The sequence below is a fragment of the Pongo abelii genome, chromosome 6 (genome assembly GCF_028885655.2).
Source record: "Pongo abelii isolate AG06213 chromosome 6, NHGRI_mPonAbe1-v2.0_pri, whole genome shotgun sequence".
Lineage (NCBI taxonomy): Eukaryota > Metazoa > Chordata > Mammalia > Primates > Hominidae > Pongo > Pongo abelii.
Window position 1 is genome coordinate 142269962 of NC_071991.2, and position 25777 is coordinate 142295738.

The 25777-nt window shown below is 39.5% G+C and overlaps 1 protein-coding gene across 3 annotated transcripts in view; it reads right to left on the reverse strand.

Annotated features, from left to right (window-relative positions):
* TPK1 (thiamin pyrophosphokinase 1) overlaps positions 1-23554 on the reverse strand; it is a 386905-nt gene extending 363351 nt beyond the window's left edge. The window contains exons 1-2 of one of the 3 annotated variants that reach the window (XM_024250411.3): positions 23469-23554; positions 23057-23115 (exon numbers count right to left, since the gene is read on the reverse strand). In XM_024250411.3, coding sequence (XP_024106179.1) covers positions 23057-23099 — 43 coding nt within the window. In that variant the 5' untranslated portion in view covers positions 23100-23115; positions 23469-23554. Of the gene's footprint in view, positions 1-23056; positions 23121-23468 lie in introns of those variants that run through there. The other 2 variants (XM_054559955.2, XM_063726193.1) reach the window with 2 other exon arrangements.
* Between the last annotated feature and the right edge of the window lie 2223 nt (positions 23555-25777).

Here is a 25777-nt window from a genome sequence, read left to right on the forward strand (position 1 = left end):
AATAAGCCACACAAAAACTGTAGCTATGTGATCACTGTTGAACTAAGCCAAAGCTTCCTTTAAATAGCATCCACATCCCAATATTATTTCTCTTTACAGCAAAGAAATCTTGTACTCTCAAGAGCTGACCACAGCACTATCGAAATAGCCTTACATAGAGGCAAGTTTGGGGGAAAAAAAGGTAAAGGAAATTTAAAGTTTATAGCTTCAGAAGAAACTCTCTACCACCATTTTGCTGGACGGAAGAAATATGCCAGAGATAGAAAACCAGGAAACCTTTAATTTAGAGTAATTCAGCCTATTTTGTCATCCCTTGGAAACTTTACCATTTCTATGTAGAGTATGGGCATTCAACAGCATAGAATTCAGCTCTGCAGGAATTCACATTTTAAAACATCATTTTTTAAACCAACTGGATACATGAGAACTTTCAATAAAAATATAATAAACTTTAAAATCTTGGCATGTGCAAACTATCAGATCAGCTGCCTAGAATTCAAGCTCGCATAAAGACTGAATACACCTGAAATTACATGTGTAGGATAGTAATGGTTACAGCCCACAAGAATTATGTGTATCATTCTACCACGAGTTTGACAGCGTTGCCATTAAAAAAGGAGAAGAATTGCTTTTCAACCCTCAGTGAAAATTTAGCCTGCTATCAGTATGTGAGATTCTGACATTACGGGAAAGAAGAACAGCTCTTCTGAAAATTGGTCCTTATTTTAAAAGCTTAAGATACTGAACAAAGATAAAAGAAATTAAAGTAATTCTCAAAGAAAAAACTGTCAATATATTCCAAGCTTCTTCAAGAACACAGAGATTTCAGTTTCACATTATAATTAGCTTTCACAATTGAAACTTAGAATTGCTCATGCACAATGACTACGTGAAGGAAAAAAGAAAAACTAAAATATTATAATGCAGCCTGTGATTTACTGGGAAAGTAGAGCTTTAATATATGAAGTGAGGCTCAAAGAAAAATGGGCTGGAATATATAATACAGGCAACCAACCAGATTTAGAACCCACATATTTAAAGGGCCACAGCTTCTGTCGTGCTTGGAACCTGGGGACACTTCCTCCACTGCCTTCCAACCTGCTACCACTGCCACTTCCGGAGTCTCAATCTCACACTTCCTGCCAAAAATTCAGAAGCCAGGAAGCATATCTGATTGCCAAAAGTACTAAAATCCTGCTACGTTATGCATTGAGTGAGTTTTTATGAGGTAGTCTAAGACCTTAACCAACACTGTAATTTCATTTCCATGAGAAAATATATTCTGAGTTTAAAACTACAAACAAAACATAGACTTTGGATAAGGCTGTCTGCGCACATTTAAACTTAATTAGAGCTAATCAGCATAGCTAATAAATTTCTTTTACTAAGGTAAACCTGACACTTTCCAGGCTCAACCATTCACCATTAACTTTAAAAAACAAATTAAACCAAGCAAGTATCTTATCTTCAACTATGCTCAAAGGCCAAAAACTGACTTAAAATTCACAGTACCTGCATACAACTTAAAAAATGCGCATGACCCACAGCCCTTTCCCGTATGCTATTACATGGCAGAATAAAGCATTTAGCACATATTACCATGAATCCTATATTGATGATGTTATGGTAATTGGTTTTGGATTCGTTTCCGTGTTTTCAAACACTTTCTAGTTTTGCCAAAAACAGAGTGAATATATTCCTATAAGTAATTTATTGACAGAATCCTGTATTTTAAAACTGACTATTCACCAAAGATTCTGTGATGAGGTAGGGCTAAAATAGGGCAGGTGGTGGTTTGGACAAAGGGACAATTTATATTACAAGTGACTTTGATAACTTTTTATATATATCTTATATATATCTTCATTCCATTTTAATAACCTGTTTTGAGGACTTCTTTAGTTCCCTTTATTTATATCTCAATACACAAATCCTTAAGATCCAGGGCACATTGAAAGGAAGCTTCAAAGACAGGAAAAGTAAAAAAAATTCTAAAAGGCTGAGAAGAGGGAAAAGGGAAAGGGGAGAAGGCCAGGAATAACCTGTAATCAATCTTTTTTTTTGTATTAATATGCTAACTGTAACTTATAAGGTGAAGGTAGCCGTTGCAGGTCCAATTTCAAGTTATATCGCTAAACCAATGAAAAAACTTTTTTATAACTTTTCTGAAATCCCATTTTGTCCTTTTTAAGTGAACCCTTAATTAGACCTAACTTTGATGAACTCAAACCAGCAATTAATACTTCCTAGACCCACTGACTTTTGTTACTTGTTAAATCCTCCTGAGACATACATTAAAACCTGACGTTTTTAGTAGCCATAGCACTAACACAAAGTAATGAATATATTTACATTTTCATTATACCTTGACAGCACTTTTTCCTTAATAGATTATTTATCTAACATATTATAAACTGTAATATGCACTGAAATTTTTCAGTAAGTGGGCTATTTATATAATATTCACCCAGATGCTATCTAATGCATCTATTAAGTTGACTAGAATAACACTGTGTAGACAGCCATTCTTCTATCAGTTATGGCTCACATAAAAAATATTCGAGCAAATATAACTGCTATTGTTTTTAAACGCCTTTAAATATGCAATCACTACCTCTCTTCCTACAATGGCTTTCCAGGTCAAATATCTTTTTTTTTAAAGTCTAAAATCCTGTCATAGTGTTACCTTCTCCAAGTTCCAATTTCCTCCCATTCTATCATAACCTTCATTCATTTGGCATTCAGTCACTACCATGTACCATCTAAATTAGAAGCTCTACAAAAGACAAAATCTCTTGGTCTCCAAGGTTTTCTACATGCTAGCCTTCATTTCTGTTTTTTAATAAGGTTATCCATACATCATCAGTAGAAAATCTTCCCCAACCTTTTACAAACTCAGCCTCATCTAGAAAACAACAGAACAGTAATTCAGCCACTGTAAGAAAGATTTAATGTATTAGACTGTTAACATTCTATAAGAATACTAGACCATTCTACTAAAAAACCTTTAAAGTAAAAACAGGCAGGTTACCTAATTATTTTAAAACAACTGGTGAAAGGGATATGGCTGAAAATACATGTATCATTCTCATATATATTATTACTTAACTTTTTACATGTATATCAAAAGGAACTGTTTTTAATTTTTACATATTTTAGGTGTTTAAAACTGCATGGGATGGCCGGGCGCGGTGGCTGACGTCTGTAATCCCAGCACTTTGGGAGGCCAAGGCAGGTGGATCACGAGTCACGAGGTCAGGAGATCGAGACCATCCTGGCTAACATAGTGAAACTCTGTCTCTACTAAAAATACAAAAAATTAGCCAGACATGGTGGCGAGCGCCTATAGTCCCAGCTACTTGGGAGGCTGAGGCAGGAGAATGGCGTGAACCCAGGAGGCGGAGCTTGCAGTGAGCCGAGATTGTACCACTGTACTCCAGCCTGGGCGACAGAGAGAGACTCCATCTCAAAAAATAAATAAATAAATAAATAAATATAAAAATGCATGGGCAATATACACAATTAAAGAAATGTAAACACTGTCTCACAGTACCACCTCACCTCTCCAGCAAACTGAGACTCTAACCAAAAGCATCTAAGATAATTCTGTGCAACAAACATAGAAGTCAAAAGGTCCAGGAATAAAGAAAAACACACACACATTTTCCTCAGAAAATAGGCTTAATGCCTTCATTTGCTACCTATTTTTCCTCTTTTCCTATCTTCCTTCAGTTACTCCTATGGTTGACAATTCTAACAACTATTTGGTTTGTAAAACAATTGAAAGTAACTTTGGAAAACAGTATTTTGACTAGATACCGTAAGGCTAAAGACAAAAAGACTGTACACAAAATTCTTACTCTAGTTAATAAGTCTGTTTCTAACAGGGATATGGGCTAGCAATCCTTTACATGTATACTATCCACTTCAGTTTATATGTATACATATTAAGCAAAGCCACTTTATATGTACAGTATGTATGAGCAAATAAGTGTATTACAGGTAATGAGAACCAAGTTTTTCACTGTCAGAGGAATTACAAATAAGGAAATTGATAAGGCTAGAATGAACTCTGTGCTGTTGGACTGTAATCCAACATATCAGTATGAACTAACGTTTTTTATTATATATGAACACTAATACATAAATATATATACCAAAATATAAGTGTGTATGTATGCATGAGTTAGTATACATATTATCCTGACTCTAGTTACTGAAAGGACCTTGAAGCAATTGACACCACAGTAGCAATAAGCACAGGTAGCCCCGAGACCTTGGCTTCTAGATACCATTCTCCAATAAGGGGCCAAGGCACCTTGAAGTGGTTGATTCTGGGGCTAGGGCAGGGAACAAACAAGATGAGCCTAGAGCATCATGTGGTGCCAGGTATTAAGAATGCTCAGAAAGAATGGGAATATATAAAAAGGGCCCAGGAACCAAACTGAACTTCCAAGGGCCAAAGCTAGAACACTGAGCAACAAAATAAATAGCACTGAATTATAATACATAAAATACCTATGTATTCATATTGATATAAATTATAATAAATTTAAAATAAATGGAGCAGCTTTTCCTTACAAAAAAATCCTAATTAATACATGTAAAAGGGAGCCAGGCATGGCGGCTAACGCCTGTAATCCCAGCATGTTGGGAGGCCAAGGCAGGTGGATCACAAGGTCAGGAGTTCGAGACCAGCCTGGCCAACATGGTGAAACCCCATCTCTACTAAAAATACAAAAGTTAGCTGGGCATGGTGGGGCACACCTGTAATCCCAGCTACTCAGGAGGCTGAGACAGGAGAATTGCTTGAACCTGGGAGGCGGAGGTTGCAGTGAGCCAAGACCAGGCCACTGCACTCCAGCCTGGACAACAGAGCAAGACTTCGTCTAGAAAATAAAATAAAATAAAAATAAATGTAAAAGGAAAGAGGGAAATAGAAAATCACCATCAGAACAGCATAGTAATAATTGTTGCAGATAAAAACCCATCAAACAATGGGATATAAAAATAGTGAGCAAAAGTTTGAGAAGAAACAGGATATGTGCATAATTCCAAAGTATCTACCTGAAGATACTTAACTGCAAAAGGAAAGTAGCTTTACAGTAGAAAAAGCTGGGTAAGAACATCTTATTCAAGCATGAACAAGGTTACCTGCACCAGTAAGACACATCAACATAACACACCCTTGACATCATGCACTGAAAAGGGTACATCGTTTCTGTGGGCCTCTTGCCAAAAATGCATTACTTAAACCTAATCATGAGGAAACATCAGACAACCTCACATTTAGGGACATTCTACAAAATAACTGGCCACTACTCTTCAAAAGTATCCAAGCCATGAAAGACCTGGAAAGATTAAGGAGACGTGGCAAGTAAATGCAATATGGGATCCTGGATTCGATCCTACACCAGAAAATGGGTATTAGTGAAAAAACTGGTGGACACTGAATAAAGCGTGTAGTTTACTAAACAGCATTATACCAATGTTAAGTTTTAATTTGTGGTTATGCAGTATGTTAACATTAGTAGAAGCTACGTGAAAGGCATAAGGGAATTCTACCATTTTTGCAACTTTTTGGTAAATCTAACATTATCTCAAAATATGAAGTATAATATTACGGTTACAACTTTAAAAGAAGGAAGATAGTTTTAATAACAAAATTCACTGTAGATAAAACAAAATGGAATAAAATGCACTCCTTCCACAAAATTGACTGCATGAAATCATACACAATGTGTATAAAGTGGTAAACCACTCTGTTATATTGATGGTACCCAAATCACACCCCTAATATCCAAGTGCTTGTACCTCTAGCTCCCAGCTGGGTCATGTGATGGCTTTGGCAGTGTAACATTAGCATGCATAAGGCAAGCTTCTTTCTACATCAGGGATTACTTTCCTGGTAGGCACCTTCTTGAAGCCCTTAGTAAAGAGGCCCAGGAACCACACTGGAGAAATCAGGTGGAAAGACAGGCCCAGCCAGGCCTTTTCCAGGACTACCAGAAAAGGCACCTAACATGTGAGTAAAGAAGCCATCTTAAACGTCCCAACCTCAAAAGGTGGCAATTGGAGCAGAAGAAAGACCCAGCTGATCCAGCCCAGACTGCAGACTCATGAGGAAAAAATAAATCATATTGGGTGATATACACAGTTCATACAACAGTCAGCTGTCTATTAAAGGTTTCAGTGTATATAAGATTCTTTGCTTTATAAGAAAGACAGTTTTGGAAACACAGCAGACTAAGCTGATACAGAACTTTTTTTTTTTCTTTTTTTTTTGAGATGGAGTCTCGCTCTGTCACCCAGGCTGGAGTGCAGTGGTGCGATCTCGGCTCACTGCAACCTCCACCCCCCAGGTTCAAGTGATTCTCCTGCCTCAGCCTCCTGAGTAGCTGGGATTACAGGCACCCACCACCACACCCAGCTAATTTTTGTATTTTCAGTAGAGATGGGGTTTCACCATGTTGGCCAGGCTGGTCTCAAACTCCTGACTTCAGATGATCCACCCCGCTTAGCCTCCCAAAGTGCTGGAATTATAGGCATGAGCCACCATGCCCGGCCCATATACATAACTCTTTTAGCATGAACCCCTCTAAATGCTGGATGGAATAGAATAAATAAATACTGCTCTCTAAAAACATAGCTGCCCTCACAAGAGAGGGAAATCCCCAAGTTTGTGTGTAGTTGGGGGCAGGGGTTGCCAAGAGGAAATTTGAAGCCAGAATAACGTACTCATGAGCAGATGCTGCTGAGGCTCAGTAGCAAGCCGGGGAGTGAAGGAAGTCTAGACAAAGGCTGTGGGCCTTATTGGTTAGGGTTTTGACACCAATGAAATGATAGGGGAAAAAAATCATGGGACATGCAAGGTAGGTATGTCTTAGGTATTTATGACATATGTCACAGCTTTGGTAAGTTAACCCATAGAAGATTACCAAGTAATATTTAAAGTAAATGCCTGACTGCCCATTAAAATTTGAATTTCAGATAAAGGCAAATAATTTGGTGGCATGCTACTGTCATTTTTATATGCTTTAGCATATAATCAGACCACCTAGTTATCTTAAAATAGTGCCTGACCAATGATATGAACACAGTGAACAAAACTGCAACATTAGGAATGGTTCAATACAAAACAAGCATCTCAGGTAAGAGAATCAAAAAAAATCAAAGCAGATTATACTGTGGGACAAAGGACAGTATCAGAGAAACCTGCCAACAAGTAACAAGGCCTCATCACTAGCTGGAATTCAGGAGCAAGAATGTTATATGTGAGAAGCTCTGGAATGGGCAGAAAACAAAGATCAAGGTAAACTCCCAAATCCAGAGAAACCACATTCCTGAGAGTATTACAAAAAGGCTTCCAAGAAAAAGCAGGAATTGAACCACTTAATCTGAGATCAAAGACAGCAAATGTATCCTGGGAACTTTCATCTCGAACACTCAGATCCCAACTACAAGCAAGATTACAATGATTCCAAACCTTGCGTATTTGGCTAGAGTTCTTGGAAGTCATCCTGTGGCCAATTCTGTCCACTGTCTCCACCATATCCATCCATCCAACTTCTCTGTCAGTACCACTTCAGTTTTAGTTGCTAGTATGCCCATATCCCAGTCCCAGAAGATGAACTGTTCCTGGCCAAATCAGTCATAAGAACAGAATTCCACGTGATTGCTTTTTAGGAATGGCCACATAACCTAGTTCTGGCCAATATGAAATAAAACAAAAGTGAATTAATGTGGATTGTGGATCTTCGGAGAAGGCTTTTAGTTTTCTGATATAGGGGGATGAACCAGGTTGGCATGACCCTTTTTAAAATCCCTCCATACTTTTTTTCTGCTTACAATGCATCCTTGATGCCTGAAGTTCTAACAACTACCTTGCCTCTAAGGAGATCACAAGCATGAGGCTAATGGCCAACACAGAAAGACAGAAGAGCAAAGAATAGGCCTGCATCCCTATCAACAGTGTACAGCAGCTACGCCAGCCCTCCACCACCTACCTCCAGATTCATTGTTTAAGAAAAATCAATTCCTAATTGTTGAAGCTACTGTGAGATGAGTTTCCCTTTTACTTACACCCAAATGCATTCCTTAACTGATGTACTGTTTCCCACTAAGGATAGTGATAGACTCACTCACCAGGTTGAGAATAAATTTAAAGTGATCTCAGAGACAAGGGACGTAGAGATTGGGGAAAAAAGTCTTCAAAGAGAAATAAAACTCCATCAGCCATACCACATATACACATACAAAATCAGCATTGTGGTAGTGGTTAGCCAACAGGCTCTGCAGCCAGACTACTTGGGCCTAAACCTCAACTCTGCTGCTTCCCCGACCTGTGACCTTGGGCAAGATAGTCAACCTCTCTGTACCTATCTCAGCATTCTCATTTCTAAAATGGGGGTAACAGTATATTCCCCTTAAGAATGTTTGTGAGAATAAACAAGGTAATACATAGAAAACTTGGAATAGCTCCTGGCATACAGTAAGCTCTCAGGAAATACTGGTAATCATCTGTATTATGCAAACATATAGAAATATATAAAAATGAATGATACAGTTTATGCAGTGCAAACATGACTCAAATTGTGTGGTACAAGTGAGCAGAAAATTCCTCACAGAACTCACCCACTGCTAACACATTGTCTCAACTGAGTAGTGCTTCTGTGTCTGTTAATAGCTGCATCAGCAGCTCTGACTCTTGGATGGCATAAAAATGATGCAATTTCACAACAAGAAGATTGACTAAACATAAGCCATTTACACTTCAAAAAGCAGTGCAACGGCAAAAGCATAACGTCGGATCTCATCTCAAGTATTGTTCTTACCTGGCAAGTGGAAACAATAACTCATCTCCTAACAGTAATAGAAAGGTTACATTTATGATAGGCTTCAAGTATACAATACCACCATATGCCTAATCCTTTCATAGTTATCTAGTGTCACAGTCCAATGCACACTTCAACGGAATCACTAGTTTCTATGAATGTCATTAGTACGAGCTGGTCTGCACATGGGTTCCCTTCACTTGCATTTTTTTTTTAAATCAACAAGAATTGTCGCAGGCAGATTCTAACAGATCCACTGAAACAGATAACACTAAATCAGTTGAATTGATAATAGGCAAGAGAGAAAGTTCAGAAACCAATTGTTCCTATGATAATAGCAATCTAGATCAAGACAGACAGCAAAAAATAAACAAGGAAACTATTTTACAGTTTTGAACAAAACAGTATAAATATTCCACCAGGCTTCCCACACCCTAACTACTCTGGTTTTGTAAGCTACTTTAGCGCTTCGGGTATTGGACACCTACTTGTAAATTCCCATTACCATCTTATTTTTCTCAGTCCTAATCTATGCCTGATGTTCCTATGTAAACATTCCTAGCCTTGTACTTCAGTTTAGGCCAGCTTCTTTTACTTTCCATTCCTTGGATATCTCATGAAGCCTAAATATATTCTATTTTATTTCCAAATTTTAGTTATAATTTTAGAAGTTTAAAATTTGAAGGAGAGGAAAATATTTTCAGAGTTGACTCCAACACTCACTGGTTTGGGGAAATAAAGTCATTTCTGTAGTTAGAAGGTAATACTTAGCACATGAAGATCAAGCATATGGAAATTAAAATGACAAAACTATGTAACTGCTGTCTAAATGTAAAGTTATGACTACTGGATACATTTCATTTTTTTAGAAAACAAGTGACGGACTATAAATACAAGTACAGATGGTCCTGGAGTTCATTTCACCTCCTCCCCTTCCCCAATTTCTGGATCTTTTTCAAGGAGCTGGTTCAGCAGGTCAGAGTTAACAATGCAAGAATAGGCTGAAATTACCTGCTTAGCAACACAAGCTCCCCACTCTAATAACCTGGAAGTTCCCAGACACACAGTGTTACAGTCACCTGGAGGTTCCAGCAAATACGTGGAACTTTTGTGGGGGTGGGAGGGCAGCAGTTGAGATTCCTCTCCTGGAGTGATTACAGGGCACCCTGCAGCACAGGCAAGCCTAGCCTAAGTCCTTTCTATGGGATGACCACCTGAGGAATCCCACAAGCTCCAAGGTATGTGTGACCTGCCCACTTTGCACATTGTCCTCAAAGGCTTCATGCTATGCTTTTACAGATGCAGTTTCACTTTTAATTCTCAGAGTCTATGACAGGTCATTTACAGATAAGGAAACCAACTTTAAAGAAAAGTTAAGATGACCTATTTACTCACCTTTTAAATTAACAACAAATTAAGGAGAATTTAACTGGTGCTTAAAGTGTAATTTCCAAAAGGTTTAGAAGCACGACCTTCATGCAAATATAAAAGGAACACATGCCGAAGATATTATTCAGCTCATCAATTAATGAGGTTATTAGTACAAACTTGTGTGTGTGTGTGTGTGTGTGTGTGTGTGTGTGTGTGTGTGTAGGCGGAGTATTACTGAAATCAATGGTGAATCTATTATAAGAAGGGTTCCCAAGCTGAGTGGCAAAGCATTCAGGGTGCCTCACTGAACTAACAGGGACACTGTACAAACTACTAACAGGTTTTTTGGACCCAGTTACTTAATATAAGTTACTATTAGGTATTTGGTGCTAGCGGCCCCATGAAAAAATTACTGAGACACTGAAGACTAAAACTGAAAGTTTAGTAATGTCTACTACAGAGCAAAGAAACATAGTATCTGGGGATATTTCTTCAGGGTGGAAATATCAATTCTGTCCCACTGGACAAAATTCATTTGCATCATTATAGATAAGAATCGTGGCCGGGCACGGTGGCTCACGCCTGTAATCCCAGCACTTTGGGAGGCTGAGGTGGGTGGATCATGAGGTCAGGAGTTCAAAACCAGGCTGGCCAAGATGGTGAAATCCTGTCTCTACCAAAAATACAAAAATTAGCTGGGCGCAGTGGCAGGCACCTGTAATCCCAGCTACTCAGGAGGCTGAGGCAGGAGAATTGCTTACATCCCGGGTGGCAGAGGTTGCAGTGAGCCAAGATTGTGCCACCGTACTCCAGCCTGGATGACAGAGTGAGACTCCAAAAAAAAAAAAAGAATCGTTTGCATGACTATTAATGACTATTAACTTCTTTCCCTACAGCATTGCAAAACTGCCTAATCAAAAAAAAGTGAAAGGTATACACCCTGTATCTAGTCACTTCAGGATCCACTCAACAAGCCCAGCGTTCCACTGAAAAGATTCCTAGTAATCTCTTCTGATCATTTTCAAGCCTTGGACAACCTTTCCCACCTTAGATTATGGGCGGTACTACCAAGAGTACCACAAAAATCATGATGTGGGAGTGAAAAAGCAGGAGCAGCTATAATCCATGAATATTTCCATCCAGAATTGCAGAGCATCCACTGCCAGCAAGGACATATTGAAAGGAACACACTAATATGCTGATACTGCCACATAACCTGCTACAGCCTTTCTGGAAAGCCACCTAGGAACATGTACTGGAAACCCTGGAGGCTCATAACTTTGATTATTTAATTCTACTCCCAGAAATATACACTCTGCTTACAATCAGAAGTGGACTAAGGTACATAAACATCTCACAGTGTTAATCACAAAAATAAAAAATTTAAAACAAGTTAATTTACCACCTTAAATATTTCTTCTTTCCAGATGCCTTCAATAAACCCCTAAATCCTTCCTGTGTGATCCAAGGTTGCCCTTACATGTCTCTTATCACACTGTACTCTAATGTCTCGCTTGCTTATCCATTTGCCCTACTAGGCTATAATCTCTGTGGAACCTTGGACCATGTATTTCAATTGTATGGATTTAGTATGATGCTACATGCATAACAGACAAAGTTGGCTCAATAAATAAAATGTTAAACAGCCTGAAAATGTATGTTTCCTCTATAGAAATGAAACCATAATTACAAGTATTAACAAGTATTTTTCACAAAGAGGCCATTTTAATTCCATTTTCAAATGGCTTTGATATATTCTGATTTATAGTAACCAATTCAGATGCCAGATTCACCAAAAAAAAAAAAACAAAGTGAGGTCAGAAAAGGCTTTACTGACCTCAAACTTCAGAGCTCTTCAACTATCATTCCCCAAAATCAAAAGCATGGGCTTATTTAATAGGATGATATCATCCAGAGAAAAGAGTGTGATCATGTGACTACTTTCTTTGGCTTTAAGCCATACCTAGAAGAATGTATTCAGTCACAGACGTCTCATTTGTAAAGGGATACTCAGGAATCGAAATGCCTGAAGAAGCATAACTTACAAACATCTCTCTGGTTAACGATTTTCCAAAAGAAAATTGTTTGCGTGATTTTAACACCCAAACTCTATAGAGTGTATATATCTCATAATATAGTAATTTTTGGCCAATAATTCCAAAGGAAAATTTTATATTTACTTCCCCCAAACTCAATAAAACACCAAAACAAAATTATATATGACAAAAGCCTGAAGTTATATCTTAACCAACTACATTGATAAAATATCAGCATTACATGCAGACATTTTGAAAGGCAGACCAAGGGCCAAAAAAGTGGATATGCACCTCAGATGTTGCTGGTGTGGAAAAAGGTATCACCTCATCGCACTCAGGTGAGCCATCCTCTGCCACTGGGTATGTGTCCTGAACGCCTTATCAGACTATACATTTTCACAGACAACAATAAAGCTCAAAAGAAAACCACTGGATATTAATCGTTGAAAAGAAGTTCTAGACAATGATAAATGTTATCATTAAATGTGATGGAGGGTGTTTTTAATTATTTTAAAAGGAAGTTGCTATTCCTCTTAGGTAGTGCCTTTCACATTTTAAGGAGCATTAAGGCTGACCGAGGGTCTTGTTAAAATGCAGATTTTTATTCAGTCAGTCTGAAGTGGGGCCTGAGATTCTGCTTTTCTTACAGGCACTGAGGCATGCCAATGCTACTGGCCTGAGAATTTCAATTTAAGTAACAAGGTTTTAGAGCAACATACAAAGAAATTTATAAACTTAAACAAGGCATGCAACTGTGCGACCTTCCATTTTCCTGCTCCCGCTTCCTCTTTTCATTTCTTCTTTAATCCCAAAGCACTGATTGTTTCCCCTGATGATTTATCAAGACCTTCCTGTTCAGGATTCTCAATATCCTGCAGAAGCTGCAATTTAAAATAACAAAAACAGGCCAAGCATGGTGGTAACACCTGTAATCCCAGCATTTTGGGAGGCCAAGGCGGGCAGATCACCTGAGGTCAGGAGTTTGAGAGAACCCTGGCCAACATGGCGAAACCCCATCTCTACTAAAAATACAAAAATTAGCTAGGTATGGTGGCACATGCCTGTAGCCCCAGCTACTCAGGAGGATGAGGCAGGAGGATCAATAGAACCTGGGAGACAGAGGTTGCAGTGAGCCAAGATTGTGTCACTGCACTCCAGCCTGAGCAACAGAGCGAGACTCCATCTCCAAAATAAAATAAAATAAAATAAAATAACGAAAAGAGGTCCCAGTAAGCATTCTTGACAAGGACATCTGATTTTCCAGAAGTAGACAACTGATATCTATATTGGGATAGGCTGGAAAGCATTACATGAAAAGAAAATTGCTGATATGTCTTCCCATGCCTAGAATGGTTCCCAGTACACAGCAGGCAGGCACTCAAATAATTGTTCAACAAATGGCTATGATCTGGTTAAGATTTTTCAGTATTTTTGAAGGGCAATTAGGTAGAAAACAAGTAAAGATCTTCTATGCTATTTAAGGTGGAAAATAGAGAGCTAGAGGTAAACTTCAGCTTTTTTTAAATACATATTTTAGTCATCAGCTGTCTGTCCAATAGTGGTACATGTTTTCTCAAAAAGACTGAGCTATCTGAACATGTTCCAGCATAAAAACCAGATGGCTATCGCAGAGGATTACTAAGGAAGATACACACCAGGAACAGTAAAGGTTTCAAAGGTCTCCTACCCATCCAAAGGATTCACTCAGAGCATGTGTATTTGGATTAGGAAGAAACTTTTTCTAGAACAGTTTTCCTATTTTGAAAAAAGAAAAAAAGGTTTTTTGGCAGCAATTGGGCTGGCAAGCCAAAACCTTACACATGACCTATGAGTAAATCAAAAGCTTAAATTCACTGGAAGTCATAAAAACAAAAGAAACTACTCCACTGTGAAAAATGGATACCTTCAAAGACAATGGTGTGACAAAGACACAGAAATACTCAGAATGACATCCATTTGTTTCAGCATTTGTTTGCCACCTACAAAGAATAACTTTCGGATGCATTTTACCAACAGCAACAAAAAAAATAAAATTTATTTGATGGGAAGTTAATGCACAAATACACCTCATTTTCCTAGAAAACCTCAAAGACATCTGGTGTTAATGTGTCAATACCCACAGATTTTTTTGGTGTAATTATGCTGTAATATTTTATCATTGTGAATATTAAAACTACCCCACAGGCTCACTTGATATTTTCAATTTTTTTATCTAAAAAAAAAACCATTTTTTCTAATAATGCTACAAAATAAAAATTTAGATATTTTTTAAAGATTTAAAATTATTTTTAAACTCACTTTAGAAGTTTTAGTTTCTAAAAGCATGGAACTATTAAAATGCTAGTATGGAAAGATGGGGGGGGCAAGTGCCATAAGACTAAATACCACTGAATCAAAGGAAATTGATTGTCTAGACGATGTGGAAAAGATAGCTTATAAAGTTAATGAGATCTTATTTAAGGCAAGAGAAACAATTTGCTCATTGACAATGAGAATAAATCAAAATGTTGTCATCAAGTATAACTAATCTAATTAAAAGTACAGCAAAGGCTGGGAACGGTGGCTCGGCCTGTAATCCCAACACTTTGGGAGACCGAGGCGGGCGGATCACGAGGTCAGGAGATCGAGACCATCCTGGCTGACATGGTGAAACCCCATCTCTACTAAAAATACAAAAAATTAGCCGGGCATGGTGGCGGGTGCCTGTGGTCCCAGCTACTCACGAGGCTGAGGCAGGAGAATGGCATGAACCTGGGAGGTGGAGGTTGCAGTGAGCTGAGATCACGCCACTGCACTCCAGCCTGGGCGACAGAGCAAGACATCATCTCAAAAAAAAAAAAAAAAAAAAGTACAGCAAATATTAAGGCAAATATGAAAATAAAACAAAATACGAAGAAAAGTCAAACTACACCAAATACAATAAGTAAGTAATAAGTAAAAAATCAGTAAAGGGTAGTTAACAGCAAGTCTTAGTAAATTAGAAATAGGTTGAAAGAAATAAAAAAGAAGGATTCCAACAATTATAAGTTATACGCCAAGAAAAGCATGAACAGTTACCACAGTGAGTGTCCCGGAAACATCCCAGAGATTTGAGGGCTACGTAGGAGGATTTCTGATTGGGTAGGAGAGTACCATAAGATCCTTGAAACTCTGGAATTCACAAATTCGTATCTTCCACTATCTTAGATAGCCCTTGATAACAAAAATATCACAATCCTTAAGCAGCAGATAAGGCTAATCCTTACACAGCAGCTTTAGCCAGAGATTTCTTTACCATACCAGATGAAAGTGTCTTAAAAAACCAATCAACAGCAACATCAACAACAATAACCCTGAAAGTTTTCTAGGTTTTAAAGCAAGAATACTGCTTTAAACAACAAGAACAAAAGTCATTATAATTTTAGGGGAAATAGATAATCAGAAAACCTAGGTTTTAGTATAGTTCTATCTCTAGTATCTATTTCCAAGGCTTTCTTTGGAAAAGAAATATTCTTTTCCTTGCCTATGAAGTTCATTCCAAAGTTACAAGGCTACGAGTTACTCCTTGCTAATATGAATAAAAACAAAACATTTGAAAAATTACCACAAATTAAATATAGATCAAGTATGTCTAATGAAACTTTATCATCTGAATTGAGATGTGCCAGACATGTAAACTACACACTTGCACTTGAAGATTTTGTGCAAAAAAACATAAACTATAGCATTAGTAATGATTTCTATTGACCACGTCAAAATAATATAATTTTAGATTAAATAAGACAAACTTAAAATTTATAACCTTTTTAATGAGACTATTAGAAAATTTTGAATTATATGACATACGAAATTACATTTCCATTGTGTTGTACTAAACAGCCTGTTATGTACTGAAATCTTTCACAGTAAGATTTGTCAACCCCTTTTTATTTTCCTACAACATCTATTAGATGTGTGGCCCATAATGGATAAACAGGAATGAACAGAGAAACCTTTGTATATAAGTAGAAAACAGCAACTAAATAAGACCAAAATTGACTCTCTGATTCATATACTAGCTATATGCTATTAGAATTACATGTTAAAACCTCTTTTTTGGAAATCATGGTAATACTGAAATATGGACCCAGTCAATTTTTCTTTTAGTTTACAGCTGAAAAGCTAATTGACATACCCTATTTGTTATGAGCTAAATTGTGCCCACCCTCCCCCCCACTCCCACCAAATTCGTAAGTTGAAGTCCTAACCCCCAGAGCCTCAGAATATGTCTGTATTTGCAGACAGGATCTTTAAAGAGATAAACACAGCACAGTGAAGTCAGATGGGTAGGCCTCCCACAGTGCTGGGAATACAGGTGAGAGCCACCACACCTGGCTAAATATAGCACTTTTGTCAATCATGCCTCAAAAAAAAGTTGAAAAAATAAAAATAAAAAGATCAGTATTCTTAGTAAACTAGAAATTAAAACCTCTGTAACTGCTGTGTCTTAAGAGTTTGTGAAATAAGTACATGGCAAATAACTGTTCTGAGATTTGACTATTTACCTTTATTTTGGCTATAAAGTATTTAAAGTAAATCAACTTTACTTTTTAAAAAAAGTTTAAAGCATATTAATTTCTGAACATAAATCTTCATGATAAAAACTGAAATGATCACAGGCACTGAAGAACAAAGCAAAAAGTTTAGATGTCTAAGAATATGCTGAAAAGGCACCTAGTTTACAAGGCCTCAAACAGAATAGTGCACCCTTACCGGTTAAATATTCTGTATTAATTTAAAAATAAAAACCCTTCAGATGAAAAGTTTAAAAAGACAAAAAATACTTAAAATGCTTGAATTCTTATATGTCACCATTACATGCTTTACACATATTGTTTAATTTTCACAACTCTCCTTAGAAAGTGTCACTCTCCCTATTTTAATAATGAGAAAATCAAAATGTAAAGAAGTGCAACAAGACTATGTTAAAAAAAACCTCCTAAAATATGTTTTTATAAAAAAGGAGAGATAACCTAATTGAAAAAATGAGTAAGAGCCATAAACACTTCAGAAGACATGCAAAAGTCAATAAACACATTATGAGAAATCTGTCATAAGGAAAACGACAAAAATCATAAGAGACATCTCTATACACCCACCAGAATGGCTAAAATTTAAGAATAATAATTCTAAGGATTGGCAAAGATCATTCTAGGTGGCAAATTTAGCATGAGCTAAGGGAAAATACTGAAGCAAGAACAAATGTTCCTCTAAGGCAATAGTGGGTATGTGAGTTTACCTTAGGTGCAAAGAGGTGATTGTACCATCACAGTGACTATAGTTAATAAATAATATATTGTACACTTGAAAACTGCCTTCAAGATAAGGACTTTAACCTATAGTTGGCTGGCAAATCAGAACCATGACATCAATGACACAACTAAATGAGTTTTAAAGTACAGTAGTCCCCCTTATCTGTATATAACCTGCACACACCCTCCTGTATACCTTAAATCATCTGTAGATTAGACTGTCTGTAGCCAGTTACGAACCCACCCACACAGTAGGGCAGGAAGGAGTGAAGCTGAGCTCCACCTCCTGTCAGATCAGCAGGGCATTAGATTCTCACATGACATCAAAGCCTATTGTGGACTGCACATGCGAAGGATCTAGGTCGCGCACTCCTTATGAGAATCTAATGCCTGATGATCTGTCACTGTATATATTACATGTAATAATAAACACCTATATACATTATATATTACAATGCAATAATAATAGAAATAAAGTGGACAATAAATGTAATGGCTTGAGTCATCCTGAAACCACCACCACCCACCCCTCTGCTGGTCCATAGAAAAACTGTCTAATACAAAACCAGTTCCTGGTGCCAAAAAAAGTTGGGTGACTCGCTGCACTGGAGTTCTTAGAATATATCACTCTAGGATATGGGGAGATTACTGTTTATAAAAAGCTGCTTTGTATAGAATGTTCCAAAGGCAGAAGACACAGAAACTTTCAAAAACTATCTCTTCCTCTGCAATAAATGTCTCTTCCTCCACAATCTGATTCTACCCTCACTGTTCAACCACATTCTTCCAAAACCCTCATGAGCACTCTCCAACCTAGTCACACTCTCTCTCTCTCACCACCGTGTCCATTTTCACGTCCAGATGCAACACTGAGCTCTTTCTCTAGGATGGCCCATCACTGGCGATGCTCTTCTGGAAACCTCCCATTTAAATCCATTTAAGTCCACTGCTCTTTTGGAGCACTCTCTCCATTTAAATCCAGTGCTCTTTTGGAGGCCCAGCTGATGTCTGACTCACCCCATGATTTATCTGCCGACTCCAGCCTGCCTCTCATCCCCATGTCTACAGTTCCTATGTGGGTTCTACAATACATAATTCAGCATCTCACTGGAATCTTACGTTTTGTTCTTGACACTCAATTAGACCATAAACTCCTAGATAGAAGGGACCACTTCTTTCAATTTTGTATCCCCGTCAGCACCTAGTACCAAAGGGTATACACCAGTTAGCTGACAGATCCCCTTGATAACCAGAAATACAGACATACCCTTTGGCCTGACAACTGCATTTCTAGAAATTTACACTACTAAAATACTCAAGTAAATATGAAAAATAGTATGATCAAAAATATGCATTGTAGACTGTAATAGTACAAACTGGAAGTAACATAAATGTCTTTTAAGACTAGTGAGGCCAGGCGGGGTACAGTGGCTCACGCCTGTAATCCCAGCACTTTGGGAGACCGAGGCAGGTGGACCACCTGAGGTCAGAAGTTCGAGACCAGCCTGGCCAACACAGTGAAACCCCATCTCTACTAAACCTAGAAAAATTAGCCAGGTGCAGTGGCAGGCGCCTGTAATCCCAGCAACTTGGGAGCCTGAGGCAGGAGAAGCCAGGAGGCGGAGGTTGCAGTAAGCTGATATTGCGCCACTGCACTCCAGCCTAGGGTACAGGGCGAGACTCTGTCTCAGGAAAAAAAAAAAAAAAAAAAAAAAAAAAGACTAGTGAGGCCAGGCACAGCGGCTCATGCCTGTAATCCCAACACTTTGGGAGGCCAAGACAGGAGGACTGCTTGAGCCCAGGAGTCAGAGGTTACAGTGAGCAATGATCACACCACTGCATCCGAACCTGGGCAACAGAGCAAGACCCTGTCTCTAAAAAAAAAAAAAATGACCAGTGAATTTCAGTCCATACTGCCCATTAAAAAAAGAAATAGTTGGGATATCTATACACATAGACATAACAAAGTAGTAGGTGAAAACAGTTGCAGAAAAGGGTATTCAACAGGCCTATTTTTGTTTGTTTATTCATACACACAAAATTTAAAAGAACACATAAATTTTTAGATTGATTATGTCTGGTAACTAGGACACATTTTTTAGTTTGGAAAAAAAATGAACAAAGAGCACATGTGATGTTTGTAGTAACAAATATTTATGTATTTTAAGTCATTGCCCCTAAACAGTAATTTACAAAACAATTTATAATATGAACCCATTTTGTCTAAAGTATGAGAAATAATAGTTATTTCTGGAAAAGGGAGTACAGGAAACTTTCACATTCTAGGGTAGATAGTTGTTTTTTCTTAAATAATGAGCACTTCGATAAAAAAAAAAAAAAAGAATTTTAAAAAGAATTCCATCTTTCCCTGGGCTAGTGATCATCCCAGAGGGTAAGTATTTTGGTCCACAAAACTTTCCTTAGCAACTTCTTAATCTGTAGAGAATTACCTTTATTGCTGGATTCTCCACTATACTAAATCTTAATAAGCATTACAGATAAATCATACCAACAAATCAAATTCACAGAAGCTGGTATCAGAAAAAACTTCTCTGCCAGGTGAGTATTAAACACTAAATCTGTTTGATAAAGGGTATCTCTCCAATAAATATTAACGTCAAAAATTTACTGAATTACTGCAAAAGATCCGGCATTACACTGGCCCTTATAGTAATAGTTCTGTTGTTAAACACCCTATATGTATCCAGAGTAATCACAAACTTGCCCAAATCCTTGTTTCAAGGTCAAAACTAGAGATAAGACAAGAATCCTACATAGTTTTACCCATAGGAACAACAGGAGGAAACTGTGAGAACCACCCAAGGGGGCAGGCACTGGATTCTGTCCCCTGGATCTGTACTTCATATATCACCATTTCCCTACGAGCCTTGCTCCAATGCGGAACTTACAAATGTCCTGACTTAAGCAGTCAAGGCCTTCTCCACTAAGCCTCTATTAAAAACAAAGGGGCAGAGCTATCTGCTCCCTCCTTTTCCATCTTAGCATCCACCCTGAGATTCAACTGCCTTTTTGCTTTCCCCTCAAACTTACTGAACAGCTTATAGCTACTGAAGCTAAGTGCTTGATTTGTACTAATTCATTTATACACATAATAACCCTATGATGTATTCCTATTTTACAGATAAAGAAATGAAGTACAAGGTCAAATAACTATTAAGTGGCAAAGCTAGGATTTAAACCCAGATATTACAGTTCCACAATACAATCTTTATTACCCAGCAGTCAGTATCCCTGATATATGTCTTTTAACCTAGAAACCATTAGAAATCTTCAGACAGTAATGCTCTTAGGTTTCAGTAACAAATCTGAAAGTCAACATTTCACCCAAATCAAATGTTTGCTCTAGAAAATGCTGTTTGTCCTGGTAATACTGGATAAACGAGAACTAGGAAATATGCAAAATGTGCTTGCCAATGCCTTTTGGGGTTTTTTTTTTTTTGGATTGTTTTTGTTTTTGTTTTGAGATGGAGGATGCAGTCTCTCTCTGTCTCCCAGGCTGGAGTGCAATGGCGCAATCTCAGCTCACTACAACCTCCACCTCCCAGGTTCAAGCAATTCTCCTACAATTCTCCTACCTCAGCCTCCCAAGTAGCTGGGATTACAGGCGTGTGCCGCCACACCCAACTAATTTTAGTAGAGACTATTTTTAGTAGAGACAGGGTTTCACCATGTTGGCCAGGCTGGTCTCAGAATTCCTGACCTCAGGTGATCCTCCTGCCTCAGCCTCCCAAAGTGCTGGGATTACAGGCCTGAGCCACCGTGCCTGGCCTTTTTTTTTTTTAACTTTTGAAAAGCTGTTTAAAGTAATAAACACTCAAACTTTTAACCTACTAAAATAACGGGTTAAGATTCTAGTTCTGTAACTGTTTTCCTTCACCTGTAGAATAAGACATAAAACATGTATATAAAGCATTTAGCATAACTGGGCATGGTAGTTCATACCCATAATCCCAGCACTTTGGGAGACTGAGGCAGGAGAATGGGATCACTTGAGCCCAGGAGTTTGAGACCAGCCTGGGCAACACAGGGAGACCCCTTCTCTACAAAAAATTTAAAAATCAGCCAGGTGGGGTAGTGCACACCTGTAGTCCTAGCTACTCCAGAGGTTAAGGTGGGAGCATCGCTTGAGCATGGGAGGTCGAGGCTGCAGTGAGCCATGATGGCACCACTGCACTCCAGCCAGGGCGACAAAGCAAGACCCTGTCACAAACAAAAACATGACTTGGGAGTAAGGAGTCAATGTCACCTACTACTCCCAGCATGTGGAAAAACGTACAAGTTAAACTCAATGCCCTAAACAAGACCCATGAATTCATGTTGACAGAAAACAAATGTAAACATTTAAGCAATTATGCTTTCTGTTTAAATTTATGAAAGTTATGAGAAAATAAAAACTAATAGTTAATTAAAAATACTTTAACATTACCAAATTATCACAGTAGTCAATTATTACACAAGAATGAATGCTAACTACCTGCCTCATAAACTCATTCATTCCACCTATTTCCACGTGAAGTACCTGAATGTCTTATTTTCAAAAGTTTTTCTCTTTCCTGTGCCATGCCTTGTCTTACCTTTAACAATGAAATAATAGTCTTTGCTCTCCTTCTTTCCCCCACGAACCCCCTTACCCAACGTTTCCCTTATCTAATTATGTATTCGACTGAAGTTCCAGAGACTAATCTTGAAACAATTCAGGCGACTACTGAATTCTCCTCCACCTGAAGATTACTTCAAGGCTGCAGTTAATTTGCAACCCAGTTATACTCAGGCGCCAGCCCATTCACCAGATGAGGCAACAACCCAAGGTAAATATATGAGCAAGTCACGTAGACTGGGGCCCCCGAGCCCCAATACCAACCTCCCCTTTTTAAGCCCTTGCATTTTGTCCAAATCTGAAATGGTTTCTTTAAGGCAGAAGCTTGGACCACTTCCCCACTGCTAGCTTTGGAAAGTAGTCACTTTCCTTTCCGGGCACTTCGTCCTTGATTGGCTCTGCAAACAGCGAGCAGCCCAGCCTGCACTCGGTTACACAGTAATTTCAAATCTTAGAATAAAAATCCTGAGTGTTATATAGATTTAAAGCACTTGATATAATCATTTGCCAATCTTGTATTAGATAAGCTCGGGGCACTTTCAATGGATTAAAAATGCATCACGGTCAGGCAACGATGACCGTCCTTAATGCCTGCAATGTCTAATGTTCCGCTATGTTCCAGATTTGTTCGCGCTGTTGGTGGAGGCGCAACAGCCGGGAGGCGCTTACTGGGCTCCAGACGGACTTACACACACTATATCTTGTCGTTTCGTCCTCACAGCAAGGACTGATAAGTAAGCTCATTTTTCAGATGAGGAAAATGAGACCGGCGAGAGGCTGATATGCTTAGCGGTACAGAGCTAGGAAATCAGGGACAGAACCCAGGCTGGAAGTCACGCTGGCTCTAGAGCACCGTCCTTTCGACCTGTTCCCGTCGCTAGGGAGGGGCACGTCAGTGACACTAAAACGTGGAAAGAAATACAGTACCAGTGGAAAGCAGGGGCTCCAACGGGGTAAAGGCATGCTCCATAACGGATTATTGGCCTCTGCATTTAAAAAAAAAAAAAAAGTGAAGTTAGACTCGCAGTTTTAATTAAACATCGCGCAAAACCAACAGCACCGGAGCCGCCCGAACCTGGCACTCGGCAGCAGCGCGCTCCGGGACCCAGGAGCCAGCTGAGCTGCGGCGCAGCACCCGGCGTTGGGGACCCGCCACGGCTCGCCTACAGCGCCGCCGCGGGCGGGAGCCCCCGGAGACCGGCGCGCGCGGGCCGCTATGAGGTCCGAGGGGTTGCCCCTGCCGCCTCTCCCCGCGAACCCATCACCATCCGGGAACCTGGGGAGCGAGAGGCGGCCGCCCCCTTCCGCGGCCCGCGCGCCCGGCGGCAGTCGCACTTACACAATGGCTGGTGGAGCCACAGACTGGGGAGCGCAGGCTGCGGGAGCTACGGCGATCGACCGCTCGGCGCGCGGCTGAGAAGCCTCGGCGCGCGATCCTCGCTCGCAGGTTTTAGCCCCCGGGACGCGAGGTGGCCCCGCCCGCTTCCGGGAGCCGGAGGCAAGTAGGAGCCGCGCCCTGTGCTCTGCGTCCGGCACTACCCGCCTCAAGTCTCCAATGCTGCGTTCTTTGGGCTGGTTCTGCTAGCTGTAGTATTGCTGCCGGGCCCTCTGCACTCAGCTTTAGCAAGGAGGCCACCATTTGCTCCAAACTAAGTGGCGAATTCCCCATCGCCCATGCTTGACCTAGCTTCCGAGCCAAACTTACTTTCTACTGTGCTGCTTCTAGTGCTGCTTACCGGTGTCCTCCCTGAGCCGTCGAGTTAAAAGCTTTCCTTCCTGGCCGGGTGCGGTGGCTCACGCCTGTAATCCCAGCAGTTTGGGAGGCCGAGGCGGACGGATGATGAGGTCAGGAGTTCGAGACCAGCCTGGCCAGCATGGTGAAACCTCGTCTCTATTAAAAATACAAAAAATTAGCCGGGCATGGTGGCGCGCGCCTGTAGTCCCAGCTACTCGGGAGGCCGAGGCAGGAGAATCGCTTGAACCCGGGAGGCCGGAGGTTGCAGTGAGCCGAGATCACACCAGTGCACTCCAGCCTGGGCGACAGAGCGAGACTCCATCTCCCCCCCCAAAAAAAAAAAAAAATCTTTCTTTAGGGAACACTCCGTCAAGAACTTTCCTTCCTTTGCTTTGTGGAAACAGGATTTTTTTGTTGGAAGAAACTTTAAGCCGCCTATCTGCAGCTGCAAAGCGTCACTCTTGCAATACAGGCTTTTCCAATACTGAGCGAACCTAATCTCCCTCTACCCTCTTAAGGTTTCCACCTGGGCCTAAGAGGTTAAATTGACATAAGACAGTTTAACAGGAGAAAAGCTTACAGCTATGTGCGTGGGAGTCCACAAGAAAAGACCCAAAGGAGGAGGAAGCCTAAATGCTTATATACGGGTTTAGCTACAACAAATCTCAAAAGTCCATGTTTAAATATGACCTTAATGAACCTAAAAGACAATTGGGGTACAAGGAAACTATCTGCACATGTAATAGACAAGTGGTTGCCATGTGTTTATCCTATGAAGAGGTGTTACCAGTTGATGTGTCCAGGTTCTTGGCGTCTTGAACAAAGAATTGGACAAAACGCACAAAGCAAGGAAAGAATGAAGCAAAAACAGAGATGTATTGAAAATGAAAGTACACCCCATAGGTTGGGAGCCCCCGAGCATAGGGGCTCAAGAGTGCCGTTAGAGAATGTTCTGGGATTTAAATGCCGGCTAGAGGTTTCCATTGGTTACTTGGCATATGCCCTATGTAAATGAGGAGGATGAAGTAAAGTTCAAAGTCATTTACTGGATATAAGCCCTGCGTAAATGGAGAGGATGTTTCCTGTCATTGCTGAAGTATTTCAGTTTGATTTAGTTCGAGGAAGTCAGCATGAATTGGCCTTACATTCCCTGCCTCTAGACCCTATTCTCCTGCCTGAGAACTACATGTCCACTAGTAAAAGGCAAACCAGAAAAATCATGACCAAGGATATAAACAGGCAAGGCAAATTATAGAAGGTAGTCAAATGGCAAAAACACATCACCAGTTTTCAGAACAAAATCTTGAACAATGAATTCAATGGCAGATTGTAACCAATTTTTTAAGCAGTAATAAAAATTTACACTTACTGATCAATTATTATGTTCCAAACAGTGTTGAGGTATTTTATATTTTATTTAATCACCCTAAAATGTAGGCTCCAGGAGAACAAGGACCAAAATTTAGTTGTTCGCCTTTGAATCTTCACTCTAGCACAGTTTACTTGTTAATGATTTGTCTCCCCCTACTACAGAGCTCCTCTCTAAGGGCAGGAGCCTTGTCTGTTTCCTTCCCTGCTATTCCTCCAGCCACACAGTGTGTCTCACCAAGAGAAGTTCAGTAAATGTGAAATAGATTAACAAATAATGGGGGAAAAAATGGAGAATTATGGTACTTCATACCAGGAATTACAGGCATACCTCCTTTTATTGTGTTTGGCTTTATTGTGCTTTACAGATACCACATTTTTTACAAATTGTAAGTTTGTGGCAACCCTGCATCAAGCAGATCTATCTGCAACATTTTTCCAAAAGCATGTACCTGCTTCATGTCTCTGCGTCATATGTTGGTAATTTTTACAATACTTCGAATACTTCCGTTAATATATTTATTATAATCTGTGATCAGTGATTC